The 24,905-nt window shown below is 41.1% G+C and overlaps 1 protein-coding gene across 11 annotated transcripts in view; it reads right to left on the minus strand.

Moving 5' to 3' along the window:
- Positions 1-24,905, minus strand: part of ATP8A (ATPase phospholipid transporting 8A1) — a 122,335-nt gene that overhangs the window by 50,599 nt on the left and 46,831 nt on the right. For all 11 annotated transcript variants that reach the window (XM_075688921.1, XM_075688927.1, XM_075688920.1 and 8 more), the window contains 12 exons: positions 19,589-19,697; positions 13,297-13,396; positions 12,202-12,300; positions 10,578-10,623; positions 9,755-9,869; positions 9,319-9,388; positions 9,092-9,219; positions 8,472-8,551; positions 7,884-7,924; positions 7,731-7,787; positions 4,173-4,281; positions 1,250-1,380 (listed from right to left, as the gene is read on the minus strand). In XM_075688921.1, the coding sequence (XP_075545036.1) occupies positions 1,250-1,380; positions 4,173-4,281; positions 7,731-7,787; positions 7,884-7,924; positions 8,472-8,551; positions 9,092-9,219; positions 9,319-9,388; positions 9,755-9,869; positions 10,578-10,623; positions 12,202-12,300; positions 13,297-13,396; positions 19,589-19,697 (1,085 nt within the window). The remainder of the gene's footprint in view (positions 1-1,249; positions 1,381-4,172; positions 4,282-7,730; positions 7,788-7,883; positions 7,925-8,471; positions 8,552-9,091; positions 9,220-9,318; positions 9,389-9,754; positions 9,870-10,577; positions 10,624-12,201; positions 12,301-13,296; positions 13,397-19,588; positions 19,698-24,905) is intronic.

Genomic DNA, 24,905 nt, shown 5'->3' on the forward strand with positions numbered 1-24,905 from the left:
TTATTTCCGATTTGACGCGTTTTTTGCCATTGGCCCTCTGCTATTGGTCAAAAGTTTTCGGGCTGCGCCCACTTCGCCAGTTTGTCACGCGAAGTCACAAAACTGCGAAAACTCAACGCGACACAGGGATGTGTATGTGGTAAAGATGCACTAATATGCTGAACAAATGGATTTTTTTCTGAATGGCTGCAGACTGCCCCGTTCCGAAAGGAATAGAAGACGGCTGCCCACCAATCGCTCAGGCACTGGCTACTCGCACCTACCGGAGAGCAGGGATTTATGTGCGTATAATTAAACTTTTTCGTGGCAGTATAACGTTATCGAGCCCTTTCGGCACGTACGTGACATCGCTTTGCCAACTCTTCTTTGTTGAGGATCCGCTTTAGCAGCATTCTAAACCTTCCATTCCCTGCCAGTGAGATTTTTGACCAGCCACTGCAAGCTAAGTAAGGGGTAGCGGACCAATCACAGATGCCGGGACCGCCCCCCTCACCCAGTTATCTATTTTCACTGCGCTGGCTTGGCCCCATCAAAACCCTCTCCACTTAAGAATGCTCCTCACATGTTGTCAGCCAATTAGATAAGAAAAACTGCTCAAAGCAGGTAGTGTTATTCATTTTGAAAGCAAACAAAAGTGACCTCCTATAAACAAGGAAAGCATTTGATTCAGCTGTTCAGACAACGCTGCAGGTCACCGCCCGATGCTTGTCTCAGCAGTTATGTAAATGTGACGTCAGAAGATTGGAATAAAAAACAGACTGGAATATTTTTGCATTAGAGGGCCCCCCATGGGCAGAAATCATATAAATAACAGAAGAGGATCATATTAATGCAATAATACTTATAATAACTGACGAGGTTTAACGTTCGACAGCTGCACCTGGTGCTATGAAGAATTCCGTAGTGGCATGTTCTGAATTAATTTCGACTAGCATTTTCTTCTTTTTCTCTCTTTACTTTTTTTTAGACATGCACCTTTATCTGCAGGTGTTTGTATGCATTCCATAAACACCGGAGTGTGGAGCTGACGTGACTGGATGTCGACATCATTGAGCAGTACGTAGAACGGCAAATCTGCTTAATTATAGCAGCAGGTATCATGTGGGTGAAATCCCATGAGCCAAGGTAGCCCACTGATCGCATGGCAAAAACAGACGGGATACTGTCCCAACGAGGTGGTAAAACTGACTCCCTCGATGCAGCAATGCACGAAGTGCCTTTTGAAAAGGAGTTGAGGGTGTGCACATACCATGTTGATGAAACTGGCCTGTATGAATCGCACCATCTCCAGAGTCACCTGTAGGCTGATGGGGATCAGGTTGTTGTACAGAATGATGAAGGTGAGGAAGTTGTAGGCAAAGTTGCTGTTGCTGCTCAGGTCTGCAAAGGGTAATGGGGCCACAGAAAGCGGGATAGACGCATGTTCAGACTGAGGTTATGAAAAAGAACTAGCTGGTTGACAATTCAGGTGAAGCACTGCCACAGTGACACACTAGTAAATTGGCAGAAGACACAATTAACAGCTTGAAACATTAAAAGTTATGTATTTGAAATAGCCGTAATTTGTGCGAGTATGTAAGTTCTTGAAAATCACCCTAAACTAGACATCGTCAATGTTTACTGCTAAAAAAAGTAGCTGTAGTACAGGTGGCTGTAGCGCCTGTGTCGTGTTCTTTTTAATCTTAGCCCCATTCTCACACTATTCACAATAGTATGCAGCTGTAGTATTCTGCAGCAGCCAAGGCATGCATGCAACGTCTAGACCACAATCAAATTCTGTGTTGGCTTCATGCACAAAATACAGCAGTGTAGTTGGTTGCATAGTTAGTAAGCCATTCAGTTAGTAATTACTTTGGTTATTCGGTCAGCCAGTCTGGTAGTTAGTGAGCAGTACAGGTGAATGATAGCGAGTAAGTGCAGAAGTGAGCAAGCAAGCAAGCAAGCAAGCTAGGTAGTACTGGGTATATGTGTTGGCAAATGGTGGGTGGGTGAGTGGTTAAGTAAGGTAAAAGTAGCCCTACAAACGATGATGGTGACAGTACTGCTTAGCCCAAATGCCTCGTGCAATGTTTATACAACAGATTATTAATTCAAACAAATAGCAAATTCATGTTTTAGGGGAGTGAAGTTGTGACATGTCCATCCCGTTTATGGAAACATACCGTGAAGTAACTTGGGGCACATTAATTTTAGAGGCCATTTGTGTAAGCTGTCATTACAGAAAATTCACTTAAATCAGTTATCACTCAAATAAAGATTTTTCTTTTCCTTCAACAATGCTGCCAGTATCTTTGTTTAGCATGGCTATCAGCCTGACGTGGCCTCAATTAACAGGGAACATCAACACGTGAAGGCAGGATTGACTAACTAAAAGCTACCCACACTCGCAGTAAATATTAAACATAAATTTCTCTCATACTGTGGTTCTGCTGCCAAAACATGCCAATTCCTTGTTTCACCAAAATTTCCATAACTTTTCTTCCTCACATTATACAGCCTATGCTCCAAGTGAGGAGTATGCAAGCTCAACTCACGAATGAGTAAACTATCTGCAGCAACACACTGCTGCATCTACTTACATGCTCCTAGCAAGGAAAAAGCAAGAAAAGCATGTTAATACACATAACAGGGGCATAATAAAGAAATCAAGTTCTAAGAAACCTCGCAAAACACATAACAAGAAGAATAGGAAGTACTCAGGAGTTAAAATTTTTTTTGTGACAACCATATGAAGTCTGTTGTCTATCAGCTTCAAAAGACAGTGTACTAAATCAATTATTTGCTAGAATTTTTAATGTGCATGTAAACAATGCCTGAAATAAACCTTCCTAAGCAAAAGTAACAGAGTGCCCCTTTAGTTGTGACCCCACTATTTGCATCAGCTAGCAAAAATGTTGTTTCTGCTTAAAGGGACACTAAAGGCTAATACTAATTTGACGTGGACTGTTTAAATACCATTCCAGAAACCTCGCAACGCTTGTTTCATGCCAAGAAAAGACTTAGTTTATGAGAAAATTGCATCTGAAGGGTCCGCATGCCTTTTTCAAAATTCATATCTCCCGCCACCCAAACGGGGGTGTGGTGACGTTGCATACGCCATCACCACCCTTTGCTACGGTGCCCGACAGACAGCGGTACCAAGCCAAGACAGATAAAGTCAGAGCGACGAATTCGCCACTGCAGCTGCTTTTTGGCCAAGTGGCGTAGACCATTCGCACATCCCATGACATTACGTGGAAGCTGAATTCTTTGCTATTTGCAGCTGTGCGAGTTTCGCGAGCCAGCAAAACCAGCGCAGCACTACGCGATAACTACTGAAACGTGAAATTGCGGGCAGTGCAGAATCAAGAGAAAAGGAAACTGTTCAACCACCCACATCGTTGTCAGGGGTAATTTCAATGAGTTCTTCTGTCTAAAAATGAAATAGAACTGGACAGGTAGCATTTTATTTCATCTTATAATACCATGCAAGGATGTTTTGTGCAAGGTGTGGTTGAGTACTAGTGACAGAATTCAACTGAGGAGTGCTTTCATCATAGGGCAAGTACTACTTGAATTCCCCGGGGGAGTCTCTAATCATATCCTACATTTACCTCAATTTCTCAATTATTAAGGCTCTGTTCACGATAATATCGATGCCTTACAGATTCTCGAGCACTAATCTATCACTTTAGCTTGACTTAATATTTGCCTTTAGTGCTCTTTAAGGATATTTTTTAGGCATAAAACTACACTTTAAACAAGCATTAATGGTAATTGTTCCATCAACTGATGTCCAATCATGGTTCAGATAAGAATGGGTGTGTCTATTAAGTTTTTATATGAAAGTACACTAATAAGGCAAAACAGGGAGCTTATACAAAGAAAGGCTTGTAGGAGTGAAAGCTTGACTGCTCAGACCTGAACAGTCAAGCTATGCTTACTAACGGAATTCTCACGTGATACCAGCATCTGCACAAGTATGGCAAGACAAGTGTTTGTCGTCCATCTGTGTGATTGAGCATTGACATTACACAATGCAACCCTGTTTACAGCCCCTTTAAGTATTTTTTACTGCGTTGTATTACTTTATCAGGCATCAAAAGGTACTGCCATAGTAGCGGTAATAGCATTATACTTGTGGAATTATGATAAAGCAGCAAAAGTGATAAGGAAGTCATGATAACACGTACCATCCAAGCCTAGGTACCAGTCGGTGGTAGCGTGCTTTGCAGTCCAAATCTCACTTGCCACAGAGCTGATTAGTGCCAGGACAATGAGCAGCAGAAACAACATGATGATCTGCACAAGAAACCACACGTTTTCGTGGCTATGATATCACAACAACAACAAAAAAAGGGCCATTGCCAGATTTACACAGTGGGGAATCAAAGCTACACACACAGTGGACATTTGGAATCTCAGCCACTTCAAGCAACGAAGCTAAAGTAGAATGATAGCCTTCCAGTTGGCTAAAAAATATGAATAAGAGATTTAAAATCAATTTGCATCAAATTATGGGGTTTAATGTCTAAAGGCAACTCGTTGGTTGTTGGAACAGCTTAAAGAGAAGGGGGGGGGGGGGGATGGTGTGCAATATATATATATATATATATATATATATATATATATATATATATATATATATATATATATATATATATATAAAAGCCACAATTAGCACACAACTGGGGTAGTTGGAGAAGTATGGGAGAGGCCTTTGCCCTGCAGTGGGCTTAGCCAGGCTGATGATGATGATGAATATATATATTATAATATATATATTATACATTATTTATATATTATCTAAGTATGCAAGCATTTTTGGATTCTGCCCCTGTAGAAACACAAACACGAATGCAGTGGCAAGAAATCAAACTCCTCAACTTTGTGAATGAGCTTTAAGATTAGTGCAATTAGTGTTGTGCTTGGCTTCGCATGAGCTTTCAATAGAACTGGGCTGGGCATTTCACTAAAATTTTTGCACAGAAACACACGAGCAACACACAAGCAGCTCCGTTGCCATTTAGGTGTGAAAACAGGAAGTAAAAATTAACCAACCGAAACTTCAATGCTGCAGTTCTGCCAGCTTTACAATGTAGCAATTAATTAATTAAAGTCTAGGGTTTTACATGTCCAAACCACAATATGATTATGAAGCATGCTGCAGGGGGGGGAATCTCGAATAATTTTGACAAACTGTGGTTTTTTGACTTGCACTCAATGCATGGTACACACAAGCCTTCTTGCATTCCGCCTACATCAAGGTTCGGTCATGGTTGCTGGGATCAAACATGTGGCTTCGAGCTCAGCAGCGCAATGCCATAGCCACCGAGTTGTCGTGATGAGTACATTGCAGTAAGACAAAATCAATAAGAGGAAATGTGAGAGGCCACCATGTATGTGTGCTGCAATCAACATACACAACGCGTGGCATGGTCTGCAACACAGCATGGAGATGGCATGCACAGTGTATGGAGTATGCTGAGCACTCATGAATACACTGAACATCTCCCGCCACATATGTAATAGCAAAAAGTAAAAGAAAACTTGTTTATCTCTCTGAAGCTAAGCTATAAGAGCACGAAGGAGTTAAAAGAATTATGGGGTTTTAGGTGCCAAAACCACGATCTGATTATGAGACACGCCATAGTGAGGGGCTCCACAATAATTTGGACCACCTGGGGTTGTATAACGTGCACTTAAATCTAAACACACAGGTGTTCTTACATTTTGCCCCCATCAAAAAAGGGCTGCGGTGGCCACACTTTCATCCCGCAACCTCGTGCTTAGCAGCCCAACACCATAGCCTTTAAGCAACCGCGGCAAGCACCATGAAGGAGCACTTAATGTTCATTACTGCACTTAACCCACTTAAAGCAGAGTCGGTTGATCAATTTAAGTGTTTCCAAGTTTCATTCAGAAGTCTTCAGAAGTCCATTTCAAAAGAAGTGCTGGTAACTTGGGAAAAGAAATGCAGGAGGACTCCACATGTTTGCGCAGTGCAGGAAATATTGTCACCTGAAAAGCTCATGTTGTTATCCTACTTGGCACTTATTTGCTGAAGGACATAACTGCCGCTAGAAAGACGCATAAAAAAATGAACAGACAGAAAAACACAAAACAATATTCCTGAAGGATAAAAACCTTGATTCAATGAAGTTGAACTGAAGATACTTAAAAAACCCGTGCAATTATCATTATACTTATTTGAGACCAACAAAAGATATTACCGTAAAAACCGGAATATAGGTCGAACTTTTTTTCAAAAAACTATTGTGAAAAGTCGACCCTCGTCTTATATACCGGACATTGGCGGAAAAACTACGGAAGTCTTGCAACAATGGGCGGATGAAGTAAAGAAGCGCCTCCGCTATCACCATCAGCAGCAGCGCGTCATAGCATAGAGAAAGTTTCTTTCTCTATGAGTGCGTCGTGGCGACATTGTGGCACCGCCAATTTGCGTTTACATTGTCACAAAGTTATATTGGTTAAAGGCTGCTTTTTCACATTTTGTTTCAAAATGAGTGGAAGCCGACAAGTCACCGCCGCCTTCAAGAAAAAGGCAATTGAGTGCACGGAAGCCTACGGCAACCTCGCGGCACAGCGCAAATTTGGAGTATCTGAAAAGAGCATTCGGTACTGGCGGAGACAGAAGCAGCAAACCAACAGAAAACGTCATTTCGTGGGCAGACCGCAAAACTGGAAGACAAGGTTGCGGAGTTCGTCCGGGAGCTGCGTGTAAGATCGCTGCCTGTGACAGCAGAATGCATCCGTTTGAAAGCGGTAGAGATCGCACGCGCCTCTGGACTGGGCAGCGAGAAGCACTCGTCATACGACTCTAGTTCGGACAACTCTAATCAAACGCATTGCTCTGATTCAGAGTAGCGCTTGCGCACTTCGTGTCCTTCTGCGTACTGTATACCCAGCCAATTTTTAACAGTATCGCGTGACCATCGACCTGCTTGTTTGCCAGCACCTTATCATCACGGCACGGAGCGGTGAAATAGCGAAAGTAAGTGCACGTGTACATAGGCGCGTATCTCGTTTGTTTCGCTGCTCAGCGCCATTAATAAGGTGCTGACAAGCACCCAGGTCGATGGTCGCGTGATACTGTTAAAAATTGGCCAGGTGCACATGCGAGCAGCATTTAAATAAATACTGTAACTATTGTGCATGACTCTCATTTGTTTCAAGGTAAGGGTGTCTTTCGGTACTTTTGCCATTGAAAAAGATTTTTTTCATTTTTAGAATTCGTTAGTTGGGGGATCGACCTATATTCCGGTCCAACCTACAGTCCGGTTTTTACGGTAAGTATTGCCTGCATGTGCACTTGTCTTGCTTATCATAGGTAGTGAGTCCATTGACTGCATCATGTGCATCCTCATGGGAATGGTAAGCCTTCCCAGCAGGTCAATCGCATCCACCACCTGAACTTAAACCTGGCACATAGAGCACCCATATGGTTGCCCACATTTCCCAAAAAAACTTTGTTAAATCAGGTGATGTGCTGAATTTTGCTTTGGTAGTTTTTAACAAATTAGGCTCTGTGAATGTGCCTAGGGGAATCAGAAGCACTACATTAAACAAAAAATTCTATTTAACTAAATTTCGTTACGTCAAGGTTAGAGTGTAGGCTGCCAGTGTTGTGATAGGCATAGCTCTGCCTCTGCTCTTGCGTGCATCTCGTTAGCAGCAATTATGTCCTTCAGAAAGTATTGCTTCACTTAAAAGCAGCAGCCAGAGGGTACCTGGGTGTTGGTGACTTTATCAACAGTAGACCGCTTCAACGGAGCAGCAGTGGAGTTCTGCATAAGAAGACAAGAAAGAAAGGCACTTGGTCACAGTGCGGTGCCCTAGACTTTCCTTAGACAGGCTGTTCAGGTTTTGACAAGCACACTGACCATCATGAGCTTTGTTTCATGGCCCGTGTAGATGACAACACCTGCGAAGAAAAGAGAGAGAGAGAAAAAAAAATTATGATGCTTCTGTACCACAAAACACTTGTAAACAGGAGCTGCTTCAGTGAAACTACTGCATAAAATGATACAATGCCCTCAGAGCTGGTTGGTCTGTTACGTAATGAGTGTTCCAGTCAAATTTTTAAATGGTAATTATGAAACAGATTAAGATAACTTTTTCGGCAACCTGCCATGTGCTGCAATGGATTTGTGCAAGGAACACTAATGATAGATTAGCAAGCTGCTAAAGTTTACCAGTTAACCTTTAAAGAGGAACTTTAGTGAATGAGTAAACCATAAAGTTGAAGCCAGTAAGTATGCAAAGCATACCTACTATTTGTTAGAAATCCTGTGGCTAGCACAAGTTGGAACAAATATGTACTGTATTGATCAACATGTGCAGTGTGTTGGCACAAATTTTTCCTCATGGCAAAAATAGAACAGCCCTGACTAACCCACAGAGGTTCCACTTAAAGAGACCCCACTGCACCTTTCACAAGTCGCGAGCAAAGTAAAAGTGCACAAACTCACCAAATGCCCACGTTGTGTTCTTCAACATGGCACCGCGAAGTAGAATCTGGTCAGGACCCAGGGCGCATGTTTTCGCAGGCCTTGGAAAAATTACGGAAGGCTGTTGAAAGTACACAGTGCCTAATAGCCCACTTTCTTTTAGCTTTGATTATGTGATTGATTTATTGATTTTGGGGAGATGGTAGATTCAGGGCTCTGGATGAGCTCTGATAACAGGGCTTTTACATAGTTTGGCACCAGATAAGCACGTGGAACTGTCAGCCAAGGGGCCAGGACAATTTAGTCACAATAGCACTTGGCACTCATAGTTAAGAAAGTTTTTAGCTGTGCGAAAAAGTGAGCAATGTAGATGAAGAAAGCCTTGTAAGTCCCAAATTTCAATACAAAGGCCATGCTTCTGCAAATATGTAAATCTAGATAGTGAACTAGCTAGCTTGTAAATGGTACTCAGACTGCAACCCATGTACACTCACTCGGAGGACAAAAGATTTGCTCACTGCACTTTGCGTTCTGCGTTTACTTGGCAATATCGGCCATACAAAAACCTAAGAGAGCTGTCATTCCAAAGTAAATACCAAAAAAGCTGAACCTTATCAGGCAAATGTAGGCTCCAAACTCACTTGGGATTACTGATATGGATGTTGCCTGTAAACTCATACAGGTGGCGATTTGGCAATTCGCACTCCACGTGACCCTGCATTTCAGCAAGGCTTTTGGTAGTCAGCATCCCTGCTGTCTGGGTCAGACCCTGGGGAGAGCAGAGAGAAGTGTCACAGGCCTTGGATTTCAGCGGCACCAAGCTGACCGACGTATAATCATCCCATGTGCAAAACTCTGCAGCCCTTACCTGCCTTATCTTGAGGTTTGTCTCACCGTCCAGGTTCGCAGTTTCGATGTAGCACATTCCTTGTGGTTCGCTGAACACACACACACACACAAAAAAGAGAGAGACCACTTATCAATTTACATTATACATAAATATAAATAAATGAGAAGAGCATCTGAGCAATGCAGCTGATTCTGTTAAACGATAAGTCAGATATAATGTTTATGCTAATACAAGTAGCCATTTTCTTTCGCCTGGTAGCTCTTCATTGGAAAAAAACAAAAACTAATGTTCATTTCTTTAAGTTCGTGTTTTGAAACGAAAGTCAAAATGCAGCTTTTTAATCCTGAAAACACTTTTACACTAGACAGTGCCACAGAAACTTGTGTTTGGAGCATGGAGGCAAATCTTTCCACAGAAACACAGATCAAGAAGACATGCACAGTAGTACTTGTACCTTGAAGACAACAAGACGAGGTCAGCTGGAAAAAACTGGCCGCTGGTTATCTTCAGAAAGTCGCCCACCATGACCTGGTTCCACCTGATTCCCTTCCATTCCCCGTCCCGCAGGGCTGAAAAAAATGTTAAAAAAAGGTAATGAAGCACAGATGATGTAGAAGGTGGGCACATTGTAAATGCATGTTCCCAAGCACATGCTTATGTTGGTTGAAACCATGCCTCATGTACCCACTGCCTGAAAAAGTTTGTACAGTATTGGTGGCCATGAAAGTTTGAAATCTAACAGTATGCACACGCAGGCATGATAGTATTGAGAGGTTCCTTATGGTGGTCACAGGCACAGAGCCAAGACTGGTCTCCAATATTTTGTGCTAGATAATTAGTCTGAAAGGAAAACCTATTTCAGGCCTATTTCAGTCTTCAAGTTTCCTTCCCCACTTCTTAAAGCTGCAGCATTAAGCAACGCATTCCCACTTCCCCAAAATGCCACATGCCACGAATTTGGCCTAGCATCCACAGATTGACGGCTCATGTGATGTGTACACGCAGTCGTCTGCTAGAGTAGCAGGTTGGGCACAAAGGAAAGGGAAGTACAGTCGAGGGCAGCAAAGGACACAATAGAGCCGATAAGAGAAAATTTGACCTAAGATAGGTTCAGCCGACACATTACAGGGGTGCTTGAAACCACTGCGAGAGACCTTAGTCCAGCAGTGGGCTTAGATTGACGACGGCAATATTAGTTGACATCACATTCTTGCTATGTGCCACTCATGCATGACCAACCTTTATACTCCAGATACAATATTTTACTCAAAGCTTACCTAATACTATGCTATTGTTCACGGCATCATCTGCTAGGTGCCTTTTCTGAAAACAGAAGAAAAGGAAAGTCAGTGACCGTCAAGTATGAAGAAGGACATAAGGAAGTGGAAGTACCAAGTACACTGAAACAATGTTACTTTGGCGAAGTATCAAAACTGTCAAGCTTTCAGCCAGACCCAAGTGATTATTTTTGTATGTTACAATCTTAGGAACACTTTCCAGATAATACCTTTCTTACCAGACTAACACCCAACAGAGAGGACAGGAAAACGAAGACAAGACAGTTGTAATGAAATCAACAACCCAGAGCATGGCATGGCAGCGCATGCTGTGCTGCCATGAAGCCGCACCATAAGGTGAAAGTCACACCTCAAGGCAATATTCGCATATAACCTGCACCCTACAATACTGCTAATTTTTGGAGCATCTTCAGTGCGGATAAGATGCTGCCTCACCTGCCAAGGCTTATTAGTTGCTAGAATTTTCTCTGTCACCTAAAATCCGGATCACCAGAAATGTAGTGGTGCTGCTGCCATATTGAAATGGTAACTGAGTCTATCAGCCTTGCATCTAAATATAAGGCAAGGGGCGACTTCAAGGCTAAGGATTCTAAAAAAAAAAAAAATTTGCCTCATATTCAAATAAATCCGGTACTATGTATACTATAATGGTACATTCATCTGGTCACTTCTGGGAACCCTCAGGCGAGTGTTATCATTTAACTGGTCCAAATAAAATGCTCAGGCACATATACCTGTTTTATTATTATTACATTTTTTTTTTCAGAGCATTGTACTCCAGCTCAGGGCACTTGGAGGCATTCTCGCCTTTGTCCTGGGAGAAGGTCTAAGGGTGGGGCTAGATGTGTATGCTGAAGTGCATGAGCAACAAGAACAAATGACAGAAATGATACCCACGGCATCTGGGCAAGCACTTTCCCCATGTCATGCGTCCCTTTTTTCATTCATTCTTGCAGCTCAGTAGCGCATCTCACTTCAACAATTCATACTGGGATCACAATTGAGGTCCAACAGAGTTCTGGTCACATGGTTCCTGCAATATCGTTGCTTATGCACTCTATCTGCCACAGCAGCTGCTTTTCATGTGCACACGTTTCTTGACTGCTGCATTTGCTTATTTACAATAGAAGCAACGCTGATGTACTTTTGCTTACAGTCTTCAATTGCTTTCGTGATCGGCTGAACATTCAGCTCTTGCAGGCTATTCTGTATCTGATGTCAAACAAACTCTGCATCACTGCAATCTGAGCCACACCCTGGCAGGGACCAGTAGAATGCACCACAAGATTGCTTCTCTACAAAACCAAAATGAATTCCTTTGTAGCGTTCTGCTACAGTCTGAATCCTACAGTCATGCATAGATGGTAATCTTTCCTCCTGTGAGTGTTCCTTCATCTTGTGAATTTTTACGTAACTTATTTGGTCACTGTGAGAAGGTAAGAACTGAATGCTTCTCATTGTCAGCTGGAAACCACTGCTTCGATGCCCATGGTAAGGTGGCATCTCTGGATTCCCTATCAGGCCATCGCCTCCACCCCAGAAGCTCCTTTATAACCGCATTGGCAATCACTAGACAACAAATAGAGACATGAAGAAAACTCACAAAGTCCTCCACAATTTCTTTGAGTGCAGAGACAACAAGGATAAAGACGAGGGGAACAGCCGTTGTGTAGCGACCTGTGGGTGACACATTGGGAATTTGCTGCAAGGAAAGGCAGAAAATTAAAGTAAGTAATAAAGCACTAAATAAACATAATATAAAGGAGCATCTAACTGTAAATCCAACACTTGTGCAGTATGGTTCATTCTTAAAGGGGAGTACCTAATTAGCATTCCATCATCAATTGCAGTTGAGATATGCTATTAATGCCAGTAGATTATCTTCTTGTGCATGGATGTCTGCTTAGCGCATCCCGTCAGTCACTCACCCGTGATGCCACATTGTTGTGATGACATAGAATAAGAAATAGTCAAAAGCGTGACTTCAAAATGTTAACTTTTTATTGGGTGGAACTTTGCCTAGAAAAAAACAAGTGGCGCTCAAAGCACAACAAAGCGCAGTGAGCATAGTTGGCGATCCTTGAAATCTGATCTGTGGGCCAAGCGTCTAGGCTATTTATACATGACTCCTCGAAGGTTCCAACTTAATCGCTGGTGCCTGCGTGCATTCCAGAAAGCACAATACTATTCACATCCCTCATACAATCTGATTACACCAGGTTCAGCGACAACATAGACAACACATAGAATCAACACTAAAATTCAAGAAATTTCTGATGCATGCAGGCATGTCTTGCACTGAGTGATAACTTTAAAGTTGTTAGCAAGTAAAAAGTGGTCCTTAGAAAAAGGATAAATAATTGATAAACAACATACATGTGTCATCGTAGTCTATTAAGTACTGCAGTTGTAATGCATTTATTACCTGCTAGGTGATCCCTTTAAGAGTGCAATAGTGTTCACATATGCCACGGCCTCATGAAGAATCATCAAAACATACAGCATTCGAAATTATCCTTTAGTGTAACTTATCCCGGCACAGTGTTTGCATCACATGTTAAGACCACATTTTCTATTTGAAATGCAAGTATTTACACTGCCATTAATGAAACAATTAGAAAAAAAAATGATACCTCATCCCAAAAAGGCTTTAATATGAGCCTGATGTCACCAAGAACAGTCACAAAAGATGACTTACCTGTAATAGTGCAATGAAAAGGAAGAACACATTGGCGTATCGCCGAAACTGTTCGAATAGGAACTTTGGGAGAAAGGAGAGGATGTTGTATTTTGCAGTCCTGAAAAGTGCGAAAGAAGAACAAAAGAAAGAATTGTATGCATCCCACTCACTACGGAAATCAATGTTATGCAATGCATTTTGCTGGGAGCTGGCTACTTAGCCTCATTTGAGATGGTGAAAAGTGTTACCAGATGGCACAAATGTCCATGTAAGGTGAGCGATTGTGTGTGACAATAATAGTAAGTCAACAACAATAGTGTTTACAATGGATCAACGATGATGGCATGGTGATGACGGAATGATGACTGATTTACTACACTCTGACAAAAAAAGCACTACAACCCGTTCCGTCAAAACCAGGGGCTGGATTCTCGGTTCCCGCCTTTTGGGGATACTTTCACAGCTCCAAATGGGGTGAGACAAGAACCTAGCTGCCTACCGCTAAGTGCCTAGTTAGAGGCAAAGAATGGTTTTAATTTAAAACAGAAACAATATAAGGCAGTAACAAAAAGCAGCCAGCACCACACCACAACCAGGCTTGCCATTTAGCTCTTATGAAGACTCAGACTAGTGAAGTGAAATCAAGTAACATCAGCACTGGAGATGTTTAATCTCACCAAATCTATTTATCCATGTGAGTGTTGGCAAGTGAGGTGCGGCTAATATTACTGGAATGCATAAATTAAAGGTAAACTGTAGAATGTCAACCCACAGCACAAAATTAAAATTATGCTAAAACATATTTCACATACTATAATTTCACCAGTCAGAACCCTGTAAGAAATAGCTTAAGGTAGGTGCCAAGACTGATTCAGTGTCATTCTCATTTGCAAGATCTTTACTGATACTTGACAGTAAATGAAGTAGTACGGAAGTGAAGCCATATGCAACCCGCCATGGCGGAGTAGTGGCTTTAGGGTTGCGGTGCTAGTCCTGAGGGTGCAGGATCAAATCCCAGTCATGGCGGCCACATTTCGATGGCGGCAAAATGCGAAAACACCCGTGCACCATGCAATGGGTGCACGGTACTCAGGTGGTCAAAATTAATCCGGAATCTCCCAATATGACATACCTCATAATAATATTGTGGTTTTGGCACATAAAAACCTATAATATAATTTTAATTTTAAGCCACATGCACCTGCACATTTCGAACTGAATTGTTTGTTATTGTTAAACGCTGCAGATATTGCTAAGCATTGACACACGGATTGACGCACTTCCCGATTTTAAGAGAGCTGGCGTAGACTCATCTGACAAGGCTACCCCGAAACATCAAACGAGAATTTTCAGATAATATATACAAAAATTTCATTTGCATATAAGCTGCACCTTCAACTTTTGTATGTTTAAGTAGCAGTCTCTCAGTGAGCAAATAAACAAACCTAGCTTAGCTGAGACTGCCATGGCCTGAGATCTAAAGCATTGCCACTTTTTGACCCAGCTCTAAAGTGTTGCATTTTTTCTTGTGATTCCAAAGTGGGGCCAGTCTTTCTTGCTAAAGCAATGTTTAAAATAAGCCAAAAAGTTTGTGAAGCCTTTAAAAAAAATCTACTGTGTAGAAGTTCAATAAGAAAGAAGATCATTGATAGAAAACAAGCATTCTTGAGGGCCTGAAAGCATCAATAATTACAGTGCCTAACTCCCCCATACATACAAAATTACTGTACAAATCTAAGATACTTGTTTACATTGATGGCAAAATGCTTAATGAATACTTTTTTAAAGACACTCCAGGCGTTACAATACATAATGCACCTGAAGATTTGTATGTATAGTCCTTTCATAGCAACATCTGTATATTATCATGAATGGGGACTCAGCTATTTTACTAATGTGAAAGATTACACTAAAACAACATTCAATACAACATTCCTTCATACAACATTCAATCTACAAAATATTCTTGCAAGCCCACTAAAAAATGCATTGAGGAAAGATTTTGTGCAAAATCTGCTAAGCACAATATGAGCACTACGGAGGCCAATTGGTCAAATTTCATGAACAATTCCCCAGGTTAGAAAAACGCTTGTTTGTGCAATAGCAACACTGCATTACAACAAAACACTGAGCATGTTTTACATATTCATCTTATGAGTGACATCCAGATTAAGTACCTCGTCGGCACACACAGGAAATGATATGGCTTGATACACGTGTCATTGCAAGATGTACTAAGGTGTTGTAACATATCTTCCTTTTCTGATGTTGGTACCTACACATACATGTAAGTGTTCTAATAAAAATGATATTTATAAGTCCGCACATGCTCTGTGCACTTCTTTTCTGTTGTCTCTGTTCCTCATGAGTGCTGCACAGACCACAAGATGAATAGCAACACTCTTACCTATTCAGAAAAATACAGTTGGGCTTAAATATAACAAACGTGGATACCACAATCATTGGATACAACAAAGTACAGTAAACTCTCAGTTGTACGAACATTGGTATAATGAATATTTCAGAATAATGAACTTTTAGAAAATCTCCGGCAGTTTTTTATGCATTCTATGCAAAAATCTTTCAGTTAAAAAAATTTCTGAATAACGAATACTTCAGTTGAACTTGACCAGAGGACTTGGGCTCATTTTTTAAATACGTTCAATGACGTTTTGTGCTCTGCAGCGCTGGCCTAGCCAATGCCCGCTGCCCCCAAATCAGCCCTCCTGTGGCGGCTATGTGCAGTGTGACAGTGAGCCCGTTACCTGTGTTGAACTATCAGATCTGTAAATTGTTTCCAGTGTTCAAGCTGAAGAAGAAGAGTGCGACGAGGAAGAAGTAATGTCAGAGGCAGATTCAAATCCTGTAATTCAAGCCAAGGCCTGGGATGCCTGGGAAAGTTGCGAGACTTCGTGTCTCAGCAACAAGCTGTGCCAGAGGAAATGCACAAAAACAGGAACTCTCTGGACAGATTTGTTACTTCTTGCGCTTTAAGAGCATCAGTACAAATAAAAATTATATATATATTTTTTTTTCAAAATGAGATAGGCAGCAATGTAACTGTTATGCACTTCCTATATGTTGATGAACATAACTCCATAAACTGCATTGCACACTTTTGACTGGATGTCTGCTGTGCCCTATGCTGTTCTATGTTCTAGTGAATATTTCGTTGAGTGAACTTTCAGTTAAATGAACTATTTCCTTGGGTCCCTTGAAGTTCATTCAACTGAGAGTTCACTGTATAACATTTTTGTCACTGATACAGGCATGCAAAATGAGGTTCTATAGCAAAGGAAAAAAAGTTGGAAAGCTTGAGTCTACTACATGAGGCTACAGATGCTTTCCAGCACGCTTTCGTGGGTGCCGCCATGTTTGATCACATGACAGGGCATAACATCATATGGCTCAGCAAGCCGCTATTTATGCTGCTGTCATCGATAATGACTGGGTGAAAAGCACAAAGCTTAGACCAAAGGTTCTTAGGACATATAAATGTTGCATATCTATCTTTCTGACCGCATTACGTATCATGCAAATGACACAAGCATTACCATAAGGTGTGTATAATGAAAGGCAGGGCTAAATCCTGTATTCTAAGACACAGCCGCGCATACTTTTTGCCCCTGCATCAAATCAGGATGACTGTCTTTTGCTCTTTGTTTTTCTTTCTTTCACCAGTCGCTTTGAAGTGACAGCATGTCATGTTTTGAAACTGAAACTGAAAATTTATTTTCCGTGAACATGAGAATATATATGTACAAAGAATATTTGGACCGATAGCCTAAAATGGCTAGTGGCCAGTCCAGTGCAATACACAATAAATATGCACAGGTCAGCTAGAGGATAAAAAAGCATGCAAAAAATACTAAGAAACATATACATTCACACACACATGCACGCACAGACACATACACACATACATACACATATACACATACACATACGCATATATAAGTACACCTATAATACGTAATGAACATATAGTGAGCATAAATCTCAGCCATGTCTGTCAACAGACTCGCAAGTTCACAGGTCTTGCATAGACAGAAAAATTGACTTACATGATAGGCCAAAATTACGTGCAGTTTTTATTTCAAGGGGGGTCCATGTTCCAAACTTTAGTTCTATTAAATTATATTAATCTTTTGCCATAAACGTTAAGACATTTGGGCAGGTTAAAGTTACCGTTTGAAGCATGACGCATATTGTGTATAGGAACGGAAAAAGCATCAACAGGAAGAGCCAAGTTTCTATTAGTTATATTATTGATTGAAACAGCAATCTTTTAGTCGCGCAACATGGGCGTTCAGCAACGTTTTTCAGTGTGATGAAATATGATTACAGTGGAATCTCGATAAACGGGAATCGCTTAAACGGAATACCATCCTCATGGTTGGTTGGGTTTGTATTCATACAATTGTATTCAGCTTTGTCTCTCAGTAAACGGAACTCCTGATATACAGAAGCAATTTCTCTTGTCCCTTGAGGTTCCGTTCAATGAGAGTCCACTGTGCTTATTGCCTACCTAATTGCTCAAGAGTGTGTTCAGTTGTGGTACATTTATTTTTGCCACGCTCAAGACTTCGAACATAAACGTCTTGGAAGTTTTGTAGTAGCTTGTAGAAAAGATTTTCCATATTGCTCATAACTCGTTTACGTTTGGCTTGTGATGAAACATTCAGCTTCGAGCATTCATATGTAACCGATGTAAATAATCCATTAGTTAGCATACTAACTAATGAGTGCACTCATTTCTAATACATGAGCAACTGAGTGGGTGTGAATGTGACTCTAGGTGTTTGAGTTAATGGAGGTAAACAACAGTGATCGCACCGCCACCCCTCTTTGCTTTAAAAGAAAGTAAAGAAGAAGAAGACAAACAAATTACAAGTATGAACAAGTGCTAATTAATTCTGCCAAACTATTCGGCCACTATATTTTCCCTGGAACTTTGCCTTTGATAAAAAAATAATTGCAAAATACTTTCATTGCAGCAAAACCTTTGTTTGAGGTAGATGGTGGTTCGGCATTATATTCCGGAGTTGTGACACAAAGAAACAAGGACAAAGAACACACAATGGGAAAGAAGCTACAGTCAAGTAGAGTTAGCAAATTGTTACTTGTGATTAGATGCGAATGGCGCATCTTCTTTCTATGCTTCTTCACTGTCCTCACAAAATACTGCAAGCTGATCAGATTTTAATACAAAGACGTGCATGCGAATGCCACAAGTCAGTCAACTAATCAGGAAGCAGCCTTGTTCAAATATGTACATACAGAACATTTAGCAGATTATGTTTAGCATAATTATGCATGTTGAACTCATTTAGGACTATACTAAGGATTAAAACAAGTAGGGCTGCTACCTGCAGTGTTCTCTGTGTGCTGCACCTTTCTCCACTGCACTTTTTTGCTCTGCACTAACAGCCTTATTCTGTACATGAGTTTCATTTGTCCATGGTCATGTGATAGAGCCCCATTCTAATAGCAAAATAGTCTCAATTATAATTGATTTGCCAAATGGACAACTCCTCTGAACAATGGTCGTAAGGGATTGGTACTCTCTCAGTGCACAAATTAAAGCACAGCGCACTTTGGTTTGAGGCAAGAAACAACATGAGTAAAATTATGGGATTCAACATCCCAAAGCAACATAGAGGCTATGGGAGACAGAAAAGCAATGGTTTCAGAGTTCATTTCAAGTTCCTGGGGTTCTCTAAGGTCCACCTGTTTTCGACTGATTGATTTGGAGCAGCCATTAAAATCCTAGAGCGAGCGCGTGGATTTCATCAATCTAAATCTGCCACTGGAGAGCGAAAATGCTCCGCAGGGAATCGTACCGGAAGTTGTTGCACACACGTCACACACAAAACATGTTCTGAAAATTGTGCCTGACTTATGTTCTGTACATTTCCATGGCAACCAAAGTTGCGGATTACAGCTCATCAACAGAGCCGGCACAATCTGATTTTAGATGACGGAAGAAGTAATGTATGCTAAGGACCAGCAGAAAAAGCAAATCCATTCCAGATCGACAAGTAAAAAGCCTAAGTGCAGGAGCATTTACACAATCAACACATAGTGTAACACGGGCACCACAACCGGGTTTCAAACCACCACTGAGGCACCATGACAGGTCTTGAGGCAAGAAATTACTGGGTGCACCGAAACTGCCATCTCGTTTCGAGTGGGTGGACTAAACGGTAAAAAGTGTCTATACAGCACTTCATGCAACAAGGGTAACAAAGGTAAAGATAATCCAGAAAAGTGTGAGCAGTAATGCGGCTGCTGTGCTACAAGTACTCACGAGATGGCATTGGAGCAGAACTTCTGCTTCTGCAGTCTGTTGATGTATATTGTGCGATGTTCACCCGACTCATGGTGGTCAGTCGCTCCTGATGCCTTGTCATCCTCTTCTGCTGGTCACAGGGCAAAAGTGCAGAAATGCATGTCACACAGTCACCAATTCACAAAACATGCACCATAGTTCATTTGTTTTACTGACTGTGCTAAGCAGTTGATCACCTGCAATGTGTATACCACTCTTTTTCAAGTAATACCAGAATGCATCGTGATTATGACAATCTGCGTGTTCCAGTACATTTTACCCAATCATATATCTGGTGACATATATCCGTGGAATGCTCGACTGTACCAAGCTATTTTCACTTGATTCGGAATCTACACCAACCTATTCGGCTCAGTTTGACCAGCAACCAGAAATACACATGAGGCATGATGAAAACTTAGAAGGAGAACTTGAGAGAAATATTAAGTTAAAATAAATTAATAGATCACAATTCTTAAGCACTGGATAGATGAGCCATGTTGTATGCAGAGGCTTGGTACGCAAATATGGGTGCAGTGGTAACGCTACCTTGGGTATGTGCGCCACTTCCTGCAATATTACAGATTTCATCGTCATTTGCTAGGTGCTAGTCAATTGCTTATTAATGAAGAATAATTACACAATATTTGCAAACAATAAATATTTTCGTCCTCATAGTGTTTGTTCTTTTTCATGGCACCAAAAAGGCCTCAAGCAGAAGAAAAATGCAGTGAAGTAGGCGACATTACGAAGATGTTGCCAGTGCCGCAGCCGCAGAAGTTTGATCCTCATCCTATCTGGTATCATAATGAATCTTGTTCTGCAGATGAAGTGCAAACAGTTTTGGAAGAGTAGTCTACCAACTTAAACTGATTGAATGATTCCCTTCAGCATCTCTTTACCCCTACCAAGAGCAAATGCACCTTTGAATTTTCCTGCATATGTCGTGTATACTGCATGAAACAATTTCAAGGTGGACTGTTTAGAATAAGGCCAGAGAAAGTGTTGACAGTCTACACAGCTTTCACAGTCTACATAAAAGAAACTGCTGCATACCGCAGAAGAACGAGTCACTGGGTTTCATGGTTGATTATTACAAGTTCATAAAACCAGGCTTTATTAGTGTAAAGACAATGTCTACCATTTTGGCATACGATGTTTTGTTTTTTAAAAAAAATTGGGAAACTTAGAGACGAAGCTGAAGTGATTAGAAGGCATATTTGCATTGTTGACCGACTACTATTCTACCTCCTGGTTGGCTCTACAGTGCATACCTATTTATAGTTGCTAGTTGCATACACTGGAAGCACCACGGCACTAGAACAGTAAGAAATAGTGCTCTTTTCTCGAGTGGTACTACTGAAAATGCAGGCCCCTGGCATGGGTGTAATGCTTCTTCATAGCTGCCCAACTCTCCTGAGCTGAATAACTACTACCACTACAATTCCAATAATGGTGTGAAAGCTACCCTCGGCTTAGTTTCATCAAGCCCAATGGAGCCCAATGCATGTATGTATCTGTTAACGACTTCATTTCAGCATGGAGCAATAGCATTTAGAGCATGACATTAGCTGATCAATCTGAATTTGAATGACCAAAAAATATCGACTTCAAATGTCAAACAGTATTTTATGCACAATTTCTAGGAGGCTGAAGATGAAGATAAAATATGGGCAAAACGACTTTTTATTTTTTCTTAACGCCTTAAAGGGGCCCTGAAACACTTTTTCAACATAGTAAGAAAACATTGCTGATCTGTAATACGTAGAGGCTGCAGTGAACATGCGAGCCAACTATTACTGCACTGCATGCAGCAGGGGATTTACAATCTTGTGTAAAACACAGTGAAAATTGCTTGCCCTTGCTTCCGCAATGCCGTCACATTGAAAGTGGCTGGCTGACAAACACTATTGGCTGATTTTGTGATCGCAGGAGGATTCTCAGTAACACATAATTGCTAATTTTGAGTTAAATAAATTAAAATACATATGTCTGCAATCTCAAAAAGACAGCAAAATCATTCCAGCTTTACACTGCGCATAGCTGCAAGTGGCCTTTGAGACGACAGCAGCGTGCTGTGTAGCGTAGTCTACTGCAGCCGTTATGATGAGCCCTTTCGCCACTATGACATTCAAGTTATGGCCAGAGCTCTGCTCTCTTGACTTCACTGCTGTGTAGCTTTCAGCGCACTAATAGAAATGGAAAGCGAGAGAAAGCCACATATCAATGTGATAACTTAGAGTTGAAGGATTTGAAAATTTTCTACGGCATGAGATTCATGAGAAAACCTTTTTTAATAGCGATACCATTCTATGATTAGAAAGCTTTCAGGGCCCCTTTAAGGGCTCTTGACGAGATGTCCCAAGCGACTGCTACATTTTGGCTTATGTTGAGCTCACCTCGTCATGGGTACTTCGCCATTTTCAGAGTAGCTCATGAAGGAAAGAGGCTGTCAAATGGTGTTTTTTCTTTCACAACATATGTGGCATTAGCAGTTCTATTGGGAGTGCTTTCATTAAGATTTCTGGCACCAGATGTGACCTAGAGACTCCAACAAGTCACTGCATCATCTGCTACCTGGAAAGGGACAGCAATGGGAAGAACACTCACAAAGAAACTAGGCTCTGGTGCAGCTTTTCGACAAAGTCCCGTGTGGAGTGCCATGCTTCAATTGCTCTCATAGCACTTGTTATCCTCAGAAATTCGCATAATATCAGTGGAAGTACCCTACAATCCAAACAATCTTCTCCACGAAATTCGAAGATTTAGGTGGGCAGTTGATAATAGTAAATAAACAATTGTTCTTTAAAACAATTGTTTTAAATGAACCTGTAACTCTTATCGAACATGGTAAATAAATCATAGTGGGTGCAAGACAATGCTGCCATGAACATTCGAGCTAAATATTATTCACTTCCGTGCAGTATGGAATGTACAATGCCAATCTAAACATCACTGAGGCTTTCCTATGACTTCATCAAACCTTCACCACATAAACTGCACATGACAACGTAATGGCACCCTCACACAACTGTTTGCTGAATTTGTTAAAACGTCACAATTATTCCTTACCTTATCGAAAGCCAGAAAAGCATCCACAATTCTAGCGATGCTGACATTCACATATCTAAAACTTACAAAATTAAGCTGCATCTATAATTGTGACATAAAAATTATATTTTGCACTTCCAGTAGTCGACAGCCGTCGTCTGCTCAAATTGTGCCATAACCTCTGCAGCATAAGACTGTTTCATTGCTGATCTTTTGCTGACCTCCACATGCTGAGCATTTGCATGCTGCCCTGCATCCTTGCCTTTGTGCATAGAATTTGTGCACTTATAGAATCACGTGAGCCTAAGGAAAACTGTGAACGTTTGTTCTTTTACTTTTGTCATTCTAAGATGTGCAGTGCGAGTGCTGTGTGTGTCATGTTGGCAGTTCTTGAAGTTGGGCGGAACGAGAGCCACAACCGGAATTTCTCTGGATGAACAGGAAACTGCGACATCACTGCGCAGATGCTGGCTGCAAGGACGACGACAGTGATAGAGATGCACTGCACCAATTACCCCATGATGCACAGCTTCGGCAAGTCTGCTTTGAGTGCAGCAGACTGCCAGCGTTCCAGCAGCGTCGCTACCTCTTCTTGCCCTGTGGCAGTGGCGGCTGAGCAGCATCGCTTCTTCGCGTTTTTTTGCACAGTGGTGTGTCGGCGTTTGTGTTGAAGCTCTTCTCAGCTGCCAAGCACCTTAGCCGTCGTCGCAAACCGGAATCCATGATCACATAGAGAAGAAGTCCAGGCACGCATGGCACACTACGCAAGTCGGCAACACAGAATAGCCTATGCTTTGTTTCTTTGAACATGTTTGAAAGCCACAGATAGAATGATAGCAAGTAGTGTATGCCCCAACCGTATATAGTGGCAACAGGGGGTTTCATGTGAAGATCTAAACTGAATATTAAAATGCATGCCACGATGATATGCACTGGGCAAAGTGTTGCCGTCCCCCTCCACCATGGACTCCATAGCGCACGTATTTCAGGAGTACTGCGGAGATGAAAGATGAACTTTGATTGCCAATAACCCTGCTGCTACAGGATGCATTCAACTACTTTTCAATGTCAGATATTACTAATATAGTGCTCTCTAATGACAAAAACATTTTATGATTTTGTAAAAAGGTGTTGCAGGACCCCTTAAAACACGTTTCTGAAGCATTTCAATTCGTGAAAAATTTTGAGCAATATTAGTACAGCCTTTTAAAACAAACAAACAAACAAACAAACAAACAAAAACAAACAAATAATAATAATAATAATAATAATAATAATAATAATAATAATAATAATAATAATAATAATAATAATAATAATAATAATAATAATAATAATAATAATAATAACCTTTAAAGGGGCTCTGGAACACTTTTCTAACTAATCATAAAATGGCCTCACTGTTAAAGGATGTCATCTCACAAACCTCATGCCATAAAAAGTTTTCAAATATTTCAACTATACGTGGAGCTATACGTTGATACCGAGCTTTCTCTCTCTTTTTGCCTCCGCTAGCACACTGGAAGCTACACAGTGAAGAAGCCAAGAGAGTAGAGCCCTGGCCAAAAGCCGAGTGTCATGGGGGCAAAAGGGCTCGTTGCAACACCCCATGGCGGCGTCGGTGGAATGCATAATGCAGCGTGCCTCTGCCATCTCTGAGGCCACATGCAACTGACATGGCTATGCGCAAGGAAAAAATAATTTTTCTGTCTATTTGAGATTGCAGACATATATATTTTTTATTTAACTCACAATGAGCAATTATGCATTACTGAGAATGCTCTCTCGATCACAAAATCAGCCAATGGCGTTGGCAGGCTAGCTGCTTTCGATGACGCAGCATGATGGCATTGCAAAAGCAAGCAATATTTCGCAGTTTTTGACATGAGATAGTGATTATCCTGCTGCATGCAGTGCAGTATTATTCGTATCACCTGTCGACAGATCGGCAACGTTTTGTTACTGTGCTGACAAAGTGTTTCAGGGCCCCTAGGGGTTAGGAGCGTGCAACACACATTTTTGCAATTTCGTTGTTCACTTTATTGTAACGAAAGAAGTGAGAGGTTGCGAAAATTTTTGTCCATGTGACAATTAAACATAAAAAGAAAATTAATGAAAGAATAAGTAAGAAGTAAACAAATAAATGGAAAGCTAGAATTAAATATAAAATATGCACAAATGCATGCACTCCAAGGACTTAAAGTGATTTTTCCTTAATAGCTTTATACCTCTCAATTTTTTTTCA

This window comes from Dermacentor variabilis, chromosome 4 (genome assembly GCF_050947875.1).
Source record: "Dermacentor variabilis isolate Ectoservices chromosome 4, ASM5094787v1, whole genome shotgun sequence".
In the NCBI taxonomy this organism is placed as follows: domain Eukaryota; kingdom Metazoa; phylum Arthropoda; class Arachnida; order Ixodida; family Ixodidae; genus Dermacentor; species Dermacentor variabilis.